Genomic DNA, 12,875 nt, shown 5'->3' with positions numbered 1-12,875 from the left:
AACAAATTGAAGAATGAAATCATATGATCATCTCAACAGATGCCAAAAAGATTTTGATAAAATTCAACATCCATTTATGATAAAAAAAACTCTCCAGAAAGTGGGTTTAGAGGGAACATACTTCAACACAATAAAGCCCATATGATAAGCCCACAGCTAACATCATAGTCAATGGTGAAAAGCTTAGCGCATTTCTTCTAAGATCAGGAAGAACACAAGGATGTCCACTCTCGCCACTTTTATTCAACGTAGTATTGGAAGTCCTAGTCACAACAATCAGAAAAATAAAATAAATCCAAACTGTAAAGGAAGAAGTAAAATTGTCGCTGTTTGCAGATGACATGACACTAAACATAGAAAATCCTAAAGATGCTACCAGAAAACTAGTAGAGCTCCTCAATGAATTCAGTAAAGTAGCAGGTTACAAAATTAATATACAGAAATCTGTTGCATTTCTATAACTAACAATGAACTATTAGAGAAATTAAGGAAAGAATCCCATTTACAACCACATCAAAAGGAATAAAATACCAAGGAATAAATCTAAGGAGGTAAAAGACCTGTACTTGTAAAACTATAAGACAATGATAAAAGAAATTGAAGATGACACAAACAAATGGAAAGATATACTGTGTTCATGAATTGGAAGAATCAGTATTGTCTAAATGACTATACTACCTAAGGAAATCTACAGATTCAGTGCAATCCCTATCAAAATACCAATGACATTTTTCACAGAACTAGAACAAATAATTCTTAAATTTGTACAGGAACACAAAAGTCCTCAAATAGGCAAAACAATCTTGAGAAAGAACAAAGATGGAGGTATCACGTGACCTGATTTCCAACTATACTACAAAGCTATGGTAATCAAAACAGTATAGTACTGGCACAAAAACAGATACACAGTTCAATGGGGCAGAATAGAGAGCCCAGAAATGAACCCACTCTTATATGGGCAAATAATCTATGACAAAGCAGTGAAGAATATACAATGGAGAAAAGACAGCTTCTTCAACCAACAGTGGTGGGAAAACTGGACAGCTACATGGGAAAGGATCAAACTGGACTACTCTCTCACACCATGCACAAAAAGAAATTCAAAATGCATTAAAGACTTAAACCTAAGACTGGAAACCATAAAGCCTCTCAAAGAAAACATAGGTAGTATGCTCTTTGACGTCAGTCTTAGTAATTTTTTTTGGATCTGTCTGCTTAGGCAAGGGAAACGAAAGCAAAGATAAACAAATGGGAATACATCAAACTAAAAAGCTTTTGCACAGTGAAGGAAAATATCAACAAAATGTAAAGGCTGCCTACTGAATGGGAGAAGAAATTGATATTTGCAAACAGTGTATTTGATAAGGGGTTAATGTCCAAAATATACAAAGAACTCATACAACTCAACATCAAAAAACATAAAAGCTGATTAAAAAATGGGCAGAGGATCTGAATAGAAATTTTCCAAAGAAGACATACAGATGGCCAACAGGTACATGAAAAGATGCTCAACATCACTTATGAAAAGGGAAATGGAAATCAAAACCACAATAAGATATCATCTCACACCTTTCAGAATGGCTTGCATCAAGAAGACAACAAATAATAAACATTGGTCAGGATGTGGAAAAAAGGGAACCCTTGTGCCTTGTTGGTGGGAATGCACATTGGTGCAGCTACTATGGAACACAGTATGGAGGTTCCTCAAAAAATTAAAAATATAACTACCATATGATCCAACAATTCCACTCCTGTGTATTATCCAAAGAAAACAAAAACACTAATTAGAAAAGATATATGCACCTCTATGTTCATTGCAGCACTATTTACACTAGCCAACATATGGAGGCAACCTAAATGCCCATCAATAGATGAATGGATAAAGAAGATGTGCTATATATATATATATATATATATATATATATATATATATATACACACACACACACACAATGGAATATTACTCAGCCATGAAAACGAATGACATCTTGCCATTTGCGACAATATGGATGGACCTAGAGGCTATTATTTTAAGTGAAATAACTCAGAGAAAGACAAACACTGCATGGTCTTACTTATTTGTGGAATCTAAAAAACAAAACAAAACAAAAACAGACTAATAGATACAGAGAACAAACAGGTGGTTGCCAGAGGGGTGTGTGGTAGGGGGAGGAAAGATATACATGAGGGAGGTTGAGAGGTACAAACTTCAGTTATAAAATTAATGAGTCATGGGTATGAAATGTACAGTGTGGGGAATATAGTCAATAATTATGTAATATCTTTGAATGGCGACAGATGGTAACTCAACTTATCATTGTGATCAGCTTGAAGTGTATAGAAATATCAAATCCCTATCTTGTGTGCCAAGAACTAACATGGTGTTGTTATATTTCAAAAATAAACTCAGAAAAATAGATAAAATTTGTGGTTACCAGAGGTGGGTGTAGGGGAGGAGGAAGTGGAGGAAGGCAGTCAAAATGTACACATTTCCAGTTACAATACTAAGGATGTAATATACAACACGATAAATATAATAAGCATTGCTGTACAATATATATGAAAGTTCTTAAGAGTAAATTCTAAGAGTTCTCATCACAAGAAAACATTTCTATTTCTTTAATTTAGTATCTATGAGATGATGCATATTCAGTAAACTTATTGTGATAGTCAGTCCCTAATGTATGTAAATCAAATAATTATGCTGTACACGTTAAATTTATACAGTGCTATGTGTCATTTATATCTCAATAAAACTGGAAGAAAAAATTTTACGTCTGCTGACTCAAATGTTTATTTGTATCAACTTTAAGTACTAACCTTAGTACTTTCCTTATTTTTCTATTGCATTCTGTACCCCTCATTCCCCAAATTAAACAACAGCAACAACCCAAGAATGGTGTGCATAAGGGTTTTGCTTTTGTTTTTTAATCATCATGAATATAATGCCTAGAAGATAGCTGATATTCAGTAAATATTTCTGGATGAATTTTTTTGACTTTTAAAAAAATTGGTGTATAGTTGATTTACAATGTTGTGTCAGTTTCTGTTGTATGATGAAGTGAATCAGCTACACGTATACATATATCCCCTCCCTCTTGGACCTCCTTCCCAATCCTCCCCTATCCCATCCACCTAGGTCACTGCAGATCACCGAGCTGAGCTCCCTGCACTATACAGAAGGTTCCCACTAGCTATCTGTTTTACACATGGCAGTGCACATATGTCAGTCCCAATCTCCCAATTCATCCCACTCCTGCTTTCCATCTTTGGTGTCCATACATTTGCTCTCTACATCTGTGTCTCTATTTCTGCCTTGCAAACAGGTTCATCTGTACCATTTTTCTAGATTTCACATATATGTGTTAATAGACGATATTTGTTTTTCTCTTTCTGACTTACTTCACTCTGTATGACAGTCTCTAGGTCCAACCCATGTCTCTACAAATGACCCAATTTTGTTCTTTTTTATGGCTGAGTAATAGTCCACTGTGTACATATGTACCACATCTTCTTTAGCCATTCATCTGTTGATGGACATTTATGTTGCTTCCATGTCCTGGCTATTGTAAATAGTGCTTCAGTGAACATTGGGGTGCATGTTGCCCTTTTGTTTTTCTTTGTTTTTTAATATCTTTATTGGAGTATAACTGCTTTACAATGTTGTGTTAGTTTCTGCTGTACAACAAAGTGAATCAGCTATATGTATACATATATCCCCATATCCCCTCCCTCTTGCATCTCCCTCCCACCCTCCCTATCCCACCCCTCTAGGTCATCATAAAGCACTGAGCTGATCTCCCTGTGCTATGCAGCAGCTTCTCACTAGCCATCCATTTTACATTTGGTACTGTATATATGTCCATGCCACTCTCTCACTTCGTCCCAGCTTCCCCTACCCTGCTGTGTCCTCAAGTCTGTTCTCTACATCTGCGTCTTTATTCCTGACCTGCCACTAGGTTCATCAGTACCACTTTTTTAGATTCCATATATGTGTGTTAGCATACAGTATTTGTTTTCCTCTTTCTGACTTGCTACACTCGGTATGACAGACTCTAAGTCCATCTACCTCATTACAAATAATTCAGTTTCGTTCCTTTTTATGACTGAGTAATATTCCATTGTATATATGTGTTACATCTTCTTTATCCATTCATCTGTTGATGGACACTTAGGAGGCTTCCATGTCCTGGCTAATGTAAACAGTGCTGCAATGAAAATTGTGGTACATGATTCTTTTTGAATTATGGTTTTCTCAGGGTATATGCCCAGTAGTGGGATTTCTGGGTCATATGGTAGTTCTATTTTTAGTTTTTTAAGGAACCTCCATACTGTTCTCCTTAGTGGCTGTATCAATTTATAATCCCACCAACAGGTCAGGAGGGTTCCCTTTTTTCCACACCCTCTCCAGCATTTATTGTTTGTAGATTTTTTTGATGTTGGTCATTCTGACTGGTGCGAGGTAATAATACCTCAATGTAGTTTTGATTTACATTTCTCTAATAATTAGTGATGTTGACCATCCTTTCATGTGTTTGTTGGCCACCTGTATGTCTTCTTTGGAGAAATGTCTATTTAGATCTTCCACCCATTTTTTGATTGGGTTGTTTGTTTTATTGATATTGAGCTTCAAGAGCTGTTTGTATATTTTGATGTTTTTTTAACCCATATGCTTGGAAAGAGTTCTATAGCTCCCACTATGGAAATAGTAGTTCTGATTTATATTTTAAGTCATTAACAATTTAGATGGCACCTAAAGAAAATAAAATGGCCTGGAGGAAAACAAACCTTACATGAATTCATACCTGATTTTACAAGATGGGCATGGGGGCATGTTTACTGTGATGGTTGGCTGGCTGAGAAGAATCTGGGCATTGAGTGGCTTATTTTCAAAGCATTTTAGAGGGTACAGGGGTCAGGGTGGGTGGTTGGCTTTTTTTAAATCAAGAAATTTCTTAATTTCATTCTCTACATCTGCATCTTTATTCTTGTCCTGCCCCTTCAGAACCATTTTTTTTTAGATTCCATATATATGCATTAGCAGATGGTATTTATTTTTCTCTTTCTGACTTACTTCACTCTGTATGACAGACTCTAGGTCCATCCACCTCACTACAAATAACTCAATTTTGTTTCTTTTTATGGCTGAGTAATATTCCATTGCATATATGTGCCACATCTTCTTTATCCATTCATCTGTCGTTGGACACTTAGGTTGCTTCCATATCCTGGCTATTGTAAATAGTGCTGCAGTGAACATTGTGATACATGACTCTTTTTGAATTATGGTTTTCTCAGGGTATATGCCCAGTAGTGGGATTGCTGGGTCGTATGGTAGTTCTGTTTTTAGTTTTTTAAGGAACCTCCATCCTGTTCTCCATAGTGGCTGTATCATCTAATTATAATTCTTGATAAACAACTGGGAAAGGTAAGCTGGGATGAAGAGAGTGGCATGGACATATATACACTACCAAATGTAAAAGAGATAGGTAGTGGGAAGCAGCCTCATAGCACAGGGATATCAGCTTTGTGATCACCTCGATGGGTGGGATAGGGAGGATGGGAGGGAGATGCAAGAGGTCAGAGATACGGGAATATATGTATATGTATAGCTGATTCACTTTGTTATAAAGCAGAAACTAACACACCATTGTAAAGCAATTATATTCCAATAAAGATGTTAAAAAAAATCAAAAAAAAAGAAATTTCTTGCAGCTGCTCTTTCCTATTGTTTCTATATGAGTAAGCATGACTCTGCCTTCGAGAGAAACTTGTAATTAACTTTTGTTGCCCTGATAATTTTTGGTGAGTGGAATTCATTTTTATTTACATCCATTGTCAGCTAACCATTAGTCATTATCTCTTCAGTGTGAGATTTCAATGTAAAAAATACCAGATATGCATTTAACCCAATTTTGGTGATTGAAAATTGTCTTCAAATGTCTTATTGCTGGGCAGTGCAATGTACATATAATTTAAAAATAACCAATAGAGACTTCCCTGGTGGTCCAGTTGTTAAGACTCCACAATTCCACTGCAGGGGACACGGGTTCCATCCCTGGTTAGGGAACTAAGATCCCACATGCTGTGTGGTACGGCCAAAGACAAAAAACAATAACACTAGGCATGGTCAACCAAGACTGCGTTTCTTCCTCAATTATAAAAAAGCCATCACAGTTTAGAAGGATTCTATACTCTCAGCATTTTAGAAACATGGTACCAAAGAATGTGATGAGATGACATGAAAGGAAATGTCCCAAATTGACCCCTTGGTCTAGAACAGGGTGCTTCTCATGAAAAGATGATCATCACTGCTAATTATTAGAGAAATACAAATCAAAACTACAATGAGGTACCTATAGATTATCACACTAAGTGAAGTAATTCAGAAAGAGAAAGACAAATAGCATATATCACTTATATGTGGATTCTAAAATATGACACCAATGAACCTATCTATGAAACAGATACAGATTCAAAGACACAGAGAACAGACTTGTGGTTGCCACGGGGGATGGGGGATGGGGAGGGAAGGATTGGGAGTTTGGGGTTAGCAGACACAAACTAGTATATATAGAATGGATAAACAACAAGGTCCTACTGCATAGCACAGGGAAATATATTCAATATCCTGGGATAAACCATGATGGTAAAGAATATGAAAAATAATATGTAAATGTATAACTGAATCACTGCTGTACAGCATAAATTAATGCAGCATTGTAAATCAACTATACTTCAATAAAATGTAAAAAAATAGAACAGGGTGCTTCTCAAACTTTAACGTGCATCCAAATCACCTGGGAATCTTGTTTAAATGCAGATTCTGATTCAGTAGGTCTGGGGTGAGGCCTGAGATGCTGCATTTCTAACAAGCTCCCAGGTGATGCCAATGCAGCTAGTCCAGGGACCACACTGAGTAGCAAGAGTCTGGAAGGCTAAAACTTAATAATACCTCTGAAAATGAGCCCTAGGTAGCTCTGTTTGGAGGTTCAAGTAAGGTCAATGATAGCCAGCCTCAAATGCAAGTTGGTCAGAAAGAAGTTGCATGTGATCATTAGACCTGAAGCATTTTCCCCTCAGTGCACTGTGTTCAGGATTTCCAGCCCACACCTCTCTCCTGAGCTCTGCACCTGTGTAAAAACCAATCACAGACCACTCCTACCTAAATGATTTATCTACTCCTCAACAAACATGTCCCAAACAGAATGCATTACCTTTCCCCATTCCCAAAACCACTCCTGGGCTTCGTCTCTCACAGAATGGTAGCCTCATCTACTCAGCTGCCCAAGTCGGAAATCTGGGCTTTGTTCTCCCTCCTCTTTCCATGGCACAAAGTCCTGTCAGGTGTCTCTTTTAAGCAGCTCTTGAATCCACTCACTTCTCTCTATCTGTGCTTCTGCTGCCTTAGTTCGTGCCACGTACACCTCCTGCTTGGGGTGCAGCTGTAGTCTCTGAACTGGTTCCTTTCTCTATCTTCCACAGTGCAGGCTGCATGACTTTCTTATCATCACTCCCCTGTTTGGAATACTGCAATGGCTCCCTTCTGTCCTAGGGATAAAGTCCAAACTCATCAGCGTTGCTTCATGAGGCTCTTTATCCTCTAGCTGCAGCTTACCCCTCTAGTCCTGCTGTTCCCTAACTCCCCTTGAACTGTGTACTGCATTTAGACTTATATGCCATGACATCATCTTCTTCCTGCTTACTGCAGACACTGAAAGCCGCTCCTGGAACCTCTCCCCTGACCTCTCTACTCATCCATCACTTCCTCTGGAGGCCTTCCCTCCTCTCCCCAGTGTACATATGATGCCCTTCCCAAGTGCTGTCATAACACCCTTACCGCCCTGATTGGTATCTCACTGGTTGGTGATTTTGTTCCTTGTTTGACATTATGTTTAACACAAAGTAAGTGCTCAGCAAATATCTGTTAAATAAATACATGATTTGTAAATAAACAATCTCAGGGAAACTATTCTCAGGGTATTAACTCTGACAGCAGTCTCTGTCGAATGTCATCCCTCAATGCTTGGAAGGAGGTAGGAGCAGATTAATAAACAGCAGGTTTCACTACCTCTCATCCTTAAGAATCTTTGGAAAAAGACTACCACTGGTAGAGAGCCTTAAATACCTGCAAATCCACTTTCCCTGGATAGCTGTTGGCCAGTGGCTGAAAGGTGTGTGTATGTGAACGCTCAGCTCATTGGCCTCAAGAGCAGACAACTCTGAGATATAACTTTCACCCTGGAGCTTCACTGTGGGAGCAGGCTGAAGCTAGGAATGTGCCTGAGATGGCAGCCCAGCTGTGCTTCCTCCCTTTTCTGTCTTGTTTCCATCTCCCTTAGCTATCTTCCCTGGGAGCACTTCTTGAATGAATCCCTTGCACACAAGTTTGCACCTCGGGGTCTGTTTCTATGGAACCTGACCTCAGACAGCAGTGCAAGATTGATAGAAAGGTCCATTCAGTACTTGACTGGGTTCCTGAGAAAGGCTAGAGCATTTCTCAGAAATCTTTGAAAAAATGGAAGTGATTCTCATTTGTGTGGGATGAAGTCAGTGTAAACGTGCTTTGAGATAGGAAAATGGATGAGATAATCCCTCAAGGAATTAATGTCGAACTTCACGGAATCAGACAGATGGCTCCCAGGGGGGCTGGCTGGCCTCTTCAGCATTAAGATTCTTAGCTCTGTAAAAGGGGATTAAAACTACCCACAAATCAAGTCATGCAGGACAACTTATTTATGAAAAGCTCTGTGCCCTTGAGCAAAGCCATTCACCTACCAGCATTCTTCCTGCAGGCCTGCTGGTTGCATTTTTGGAATTCTGGGGGTCTGGGTTCGTGATCACACAGGCATCGGTCCTGGTCTTCAGTTTTATTGTTCTCTGAGGCAACACAATGGACAGTCCTCTTCTGAAAGCCACCTCCACAGGATGCAGTGCACTGGAAGAGAGGGGCACAGGGAGAGAGTCAGCATTCTCCCCCAGGATCACCAGGAGAACTCCAGCATAACTGCTTTAACCCCATGGTTGTCAGATAGGGGCAAGCCTCAATTATCACAAGCCTTTTTGAAGGAGTCATAGAATAAAGGCACTAATAATTTGGAGATGTGAATTTAGCAAGAGTTTATATTATAGATTGTGTGAACTGAATTAGGCTTAATTTACAATTGGGTTCTCTGAAGAATGTGGACAGAGATTGAACTGCAAGCAAAATAGAAAAAAAATTCATATCTGGACTCTGGTGCCTCAGCAATCGTTTCTCTGAACTGGTTTTGATTTGGGGCTGGGAGTCAGATGTGAGGAGAGGGGATAGAGCTACAAGGAAAGCTGAGAGAGGAAAAGCAAGGTGGAATGGAGAGGGAATTCGGAATGGACCTAGCTGCACCATGTGTGGCCTCAAGCCACCTAACAGACAAGATTCATGTAATGTCATGATGTGGCTGCCTGGAAGCAGAAGGGAGATTCTCTGGCCTGGGAAACCATCCTGGGGATGTAAGAAAATGTGCCTGAATTTATTATATATGCATACACTCTTAAAAAAATTTTTATTGTGATAAAATATATAAAACATAAAATTTACTATTTTAAGCATTTTTTCACTATACCGTTCAGTGCCTTAAATACATTCACATTGTTCTGTAATCATTACCACCATCCATCTCTAGGAGTTTTTCATCTCTCCAAACTGAAACTCTGTACCCCCAACCTACCCTGCCCCAGTCCCTGGCAACCACCATTCTATTTTTTGTCTATTTGACTATTGGAGGTACCTCATATAAGTAGAATCATACAATATTTGTCCTTTTGTGACTTGCTTCTTTCAATTAGCATCATGTCTCCAGGTTTCCTCCATGTTATAGCATGTGTCAGAATTTCCTCTTTAAGGTGGGATAATATTCCATTGTATGTAGATACCACATTTTCTTTATCCTTTCATCTGTTGATGGACATTGGGTTGCTTCCACCTTTTGGCTATAGTGACCCACATATACTCCTATGGTTTACATTCTATTTCATGTTTTACTACTTTTTGCCTCATCTGTCTTATGTAATCAAAATCTCCCAGAGGGCAGAAACCAGTTCCTCTTTCTTTGTTCTGCACGGTAAGTAGGTGAGTGCTTAATGCAGCCTGACCATTCAGTAAATACCCATTGATTGGCTGAAAAAGACTGCTGCATGGTAAATTCTGGAAAAATATCCAAGTCCTAAATATCCCATTTGCCATTTGAAATATTATTGGTCAACAAGATTACTAGGCTTAAAAAAATACCCACACTGGACACCACTGAAACTCAGAATATTGTTACCAAACCCTGTTTTCCATAAAACTCCAATGTAGGATAAGAGGAGAAACATCAAATTCTTCTGAACACCCATTACTTTATTTTACTCTACTCTTCATAAAGCCTAGAGCAAGGCAATCAGCATGTAACCTTATGTCTGTTTTATAAAGTCAGAGATTACTCTGATTAAACCTAAAGGTAATTTTATTCAGTGAATTCATATCAAATTTTCCATGAATATGGACAAAAGAAAAGTAAGAACATAACTACTCAACTGATCCTGAGTAAATAAAAGTGTGCCACAGAGGACAGAGGGAAGAACAAGTGACATTAATCAAGCCATAATATGATAAAGGGTACTGGAGGTACTGGACCAGAATTCAGGAGACTTGGGCTTTTTCACTCACTACACATTGTCCTGGATCTCATTCAACATCTCTTTTTCTTCCTCTGTTAAACAAGGCTGTTACAGGCAAGAATATACAATGGAGAAAAGATAGCCTCTTCAATAAGTGGTGCTGGGGAAACTGGACAGCTACATATAAAAGAATGAAATTAGAATACTCCATAACACCTTGCACAAAAACTCAAAATAGATTGAAGACTTAGATGTAAGACTGGACACTATAAAACTCTTAGAGGAAAACATAGGCAGAACACACTTTGACAAAAGTCCCTGCAATATCTTTTTGTATCTACCTCCTAGAGTAATGAAGATAAAGACAAAAACAAACAAATGGTACCTAATCAAACTTAAAAGCTTTTGCACAGCAAAGGAAACCATACACAAAACAAAAGACAACACACAGAATGGGAGAAAATAGTTTGCAAACAATATAACTGACAAGGGATTAACCTCCAAAATATACAAACAGCTCATGCAGCTCAATATCAAAACAACAAACAACCTTAATCAAAAAATGGGTCAAAGATCTAAATAGACATTTCTTCAACAAAGACATACAGATGGCCCAAAAAACACATGAAAAGATGCTCAACATCACTAATTATTAGAGAAATGCAAATCAAAACTGCAGTGAGGAATCACCTCACACCAGTCAGAATGGCCATGATCAAAAGATCTATAAACAATAAATGCTGGAGAGGGTGTGGAGAAAAGGGGACCCTCTTGCACTATTGGTGGGAATGTAAATTGATACAGCCACTATGGGGAACAGTATGGAGGTTCCTTAAAAAACTAAAAATAGAACTACCATATGACCCAGCAATCCCACTATTGGCCATATACCCTGAGAAAACCATAATTCAAACAGACACATGAACCCCAGTGTTCACTGCAGCACTATTTACAATAGCCAGGTCATGGAAGCAACCTAAATGTCCATCAACAGACGAATGGATAAAGAAGATGTTGTACATATATACGATGGAATATTACTCAGCTATAAAAAGGAACGAAATTGGGTCGTTTGTAGATACATGGTTGGACCGAGAGATTGTCATACACAGTGAAGCCAGAAAGAGAAAAACAAATATTAATGCATATATGTGGAATCTAGAAAGATGGTACAAACTGGTTTGCAAGGCAGAAATAGAGACACAGATGTAGAGAACAAACATATCGACACCAAGTGGGGAAAGGGCAGGTGGGGACAACTGGGAGATTGGGATTGACATATATACACTAATATGTATAAAACAGATAACTAATGAGAACTTGTTGTATAGCAAAGGGAACTCCACTTCACTGTACAGTAGAAACTAACACAACATTGTAAAACAACTATGCCCCAATTTAAAAAGAAAAGGTTAAAAAAAAAAAGATGTGGTACATATATACAATGGAATATTACTAATCCATAAAAAAGAACGAAATAATGCCACATGGATGGACCTAGAGATTATCATACTAAGTGAGGTAAGTCAGACAGAGAAAGACAAATATCATGGTATCACATGTAGAATCTAAAAAAGTGATACAAATGAACTTATTTATGAAACAGAAACAGACTCACAGACTTTGAAAACAAACTTATGGTTACCAAAGGGGAAAGGTTGGGGGGAGGGATGTTAGGAGCTTGGAAGTAACATATACACACTTCTATATATAAAATAGATAGTCAACAAGGACCCACAGGGAACTGTACTCAATATTCTGTAATAACCTATATGGGAAAAGAATCTGAAAAAGAATGGATATATGTGTATGTATAACTGAATCACTTTGCTGGACACCTGGAACTAACACAACATTGTAAATCAATTATACTCCAATATAAAATAAAAATTAAATTAAAAACAAAACAAACAAACAAAAAAGATGGAAGAGCTAATTCCAAACCAAGCACAAAAATAAGCAGAGAGGTCACTGCCCGTGCATTTATTAGCTAATTTAAATAACTTGTGATGGAGAAGATGCATGAATCTGTGTTGTATTAAATTAGAGGATTAAGCAGGAAGCATGGTTACTGATTTGGGTTTTGTTAATTGTGGTAATGCTGTGAGTTTGGGGTTTTAGAGACAAGGTAACTCTCTTAATGTTCAGTTCCACTTCTTTGTATCCAATAAAAATAAGGGATCCTTGTGCAGAACTGAGCACCCCAAATAGGGATGGGGCTTAGTTGGGGCTTAGCT

General features: G+C 38.1%; 1 protein-coding gene across 1 annotated transcript in view; it reads right to left on the bottom strand.

Annotated features, from left to right (window-relative positions):
* ADAMTS12 (ADAM metallopeptidase with thrombospondin type 1 motif 12) overlaps nt 1-12,875 on the bottom strand; it is a 399,145-nt gene that overhangs the window by 23,967 nt on the left and 362,303 nt on the right. Inside the window, 1 exon segment of the mRNA XM_082622837.1 lies at nt 8,779-8,938. Within this exon segment, the coding sequence (XP_082478963.1) occupies nt 8,779-8,938 (160 nt within the window).

Source organism: Mesoplodon mirus, assembly GCF_964341445.2.
Source record: "Mesoplodon mirus genome assembly, chromosome: 5".
NCBI lineage: Eukaryota > Metazoa > Chordata > Mammalia > Artiodactyla > Ziphiidae > Mesoplodon > Mesoplodon mirus.
Note: the sequence above shows the minus strand (reverse complement) of the source record. Positions and strands in the feature narration are given on the sequence as shown.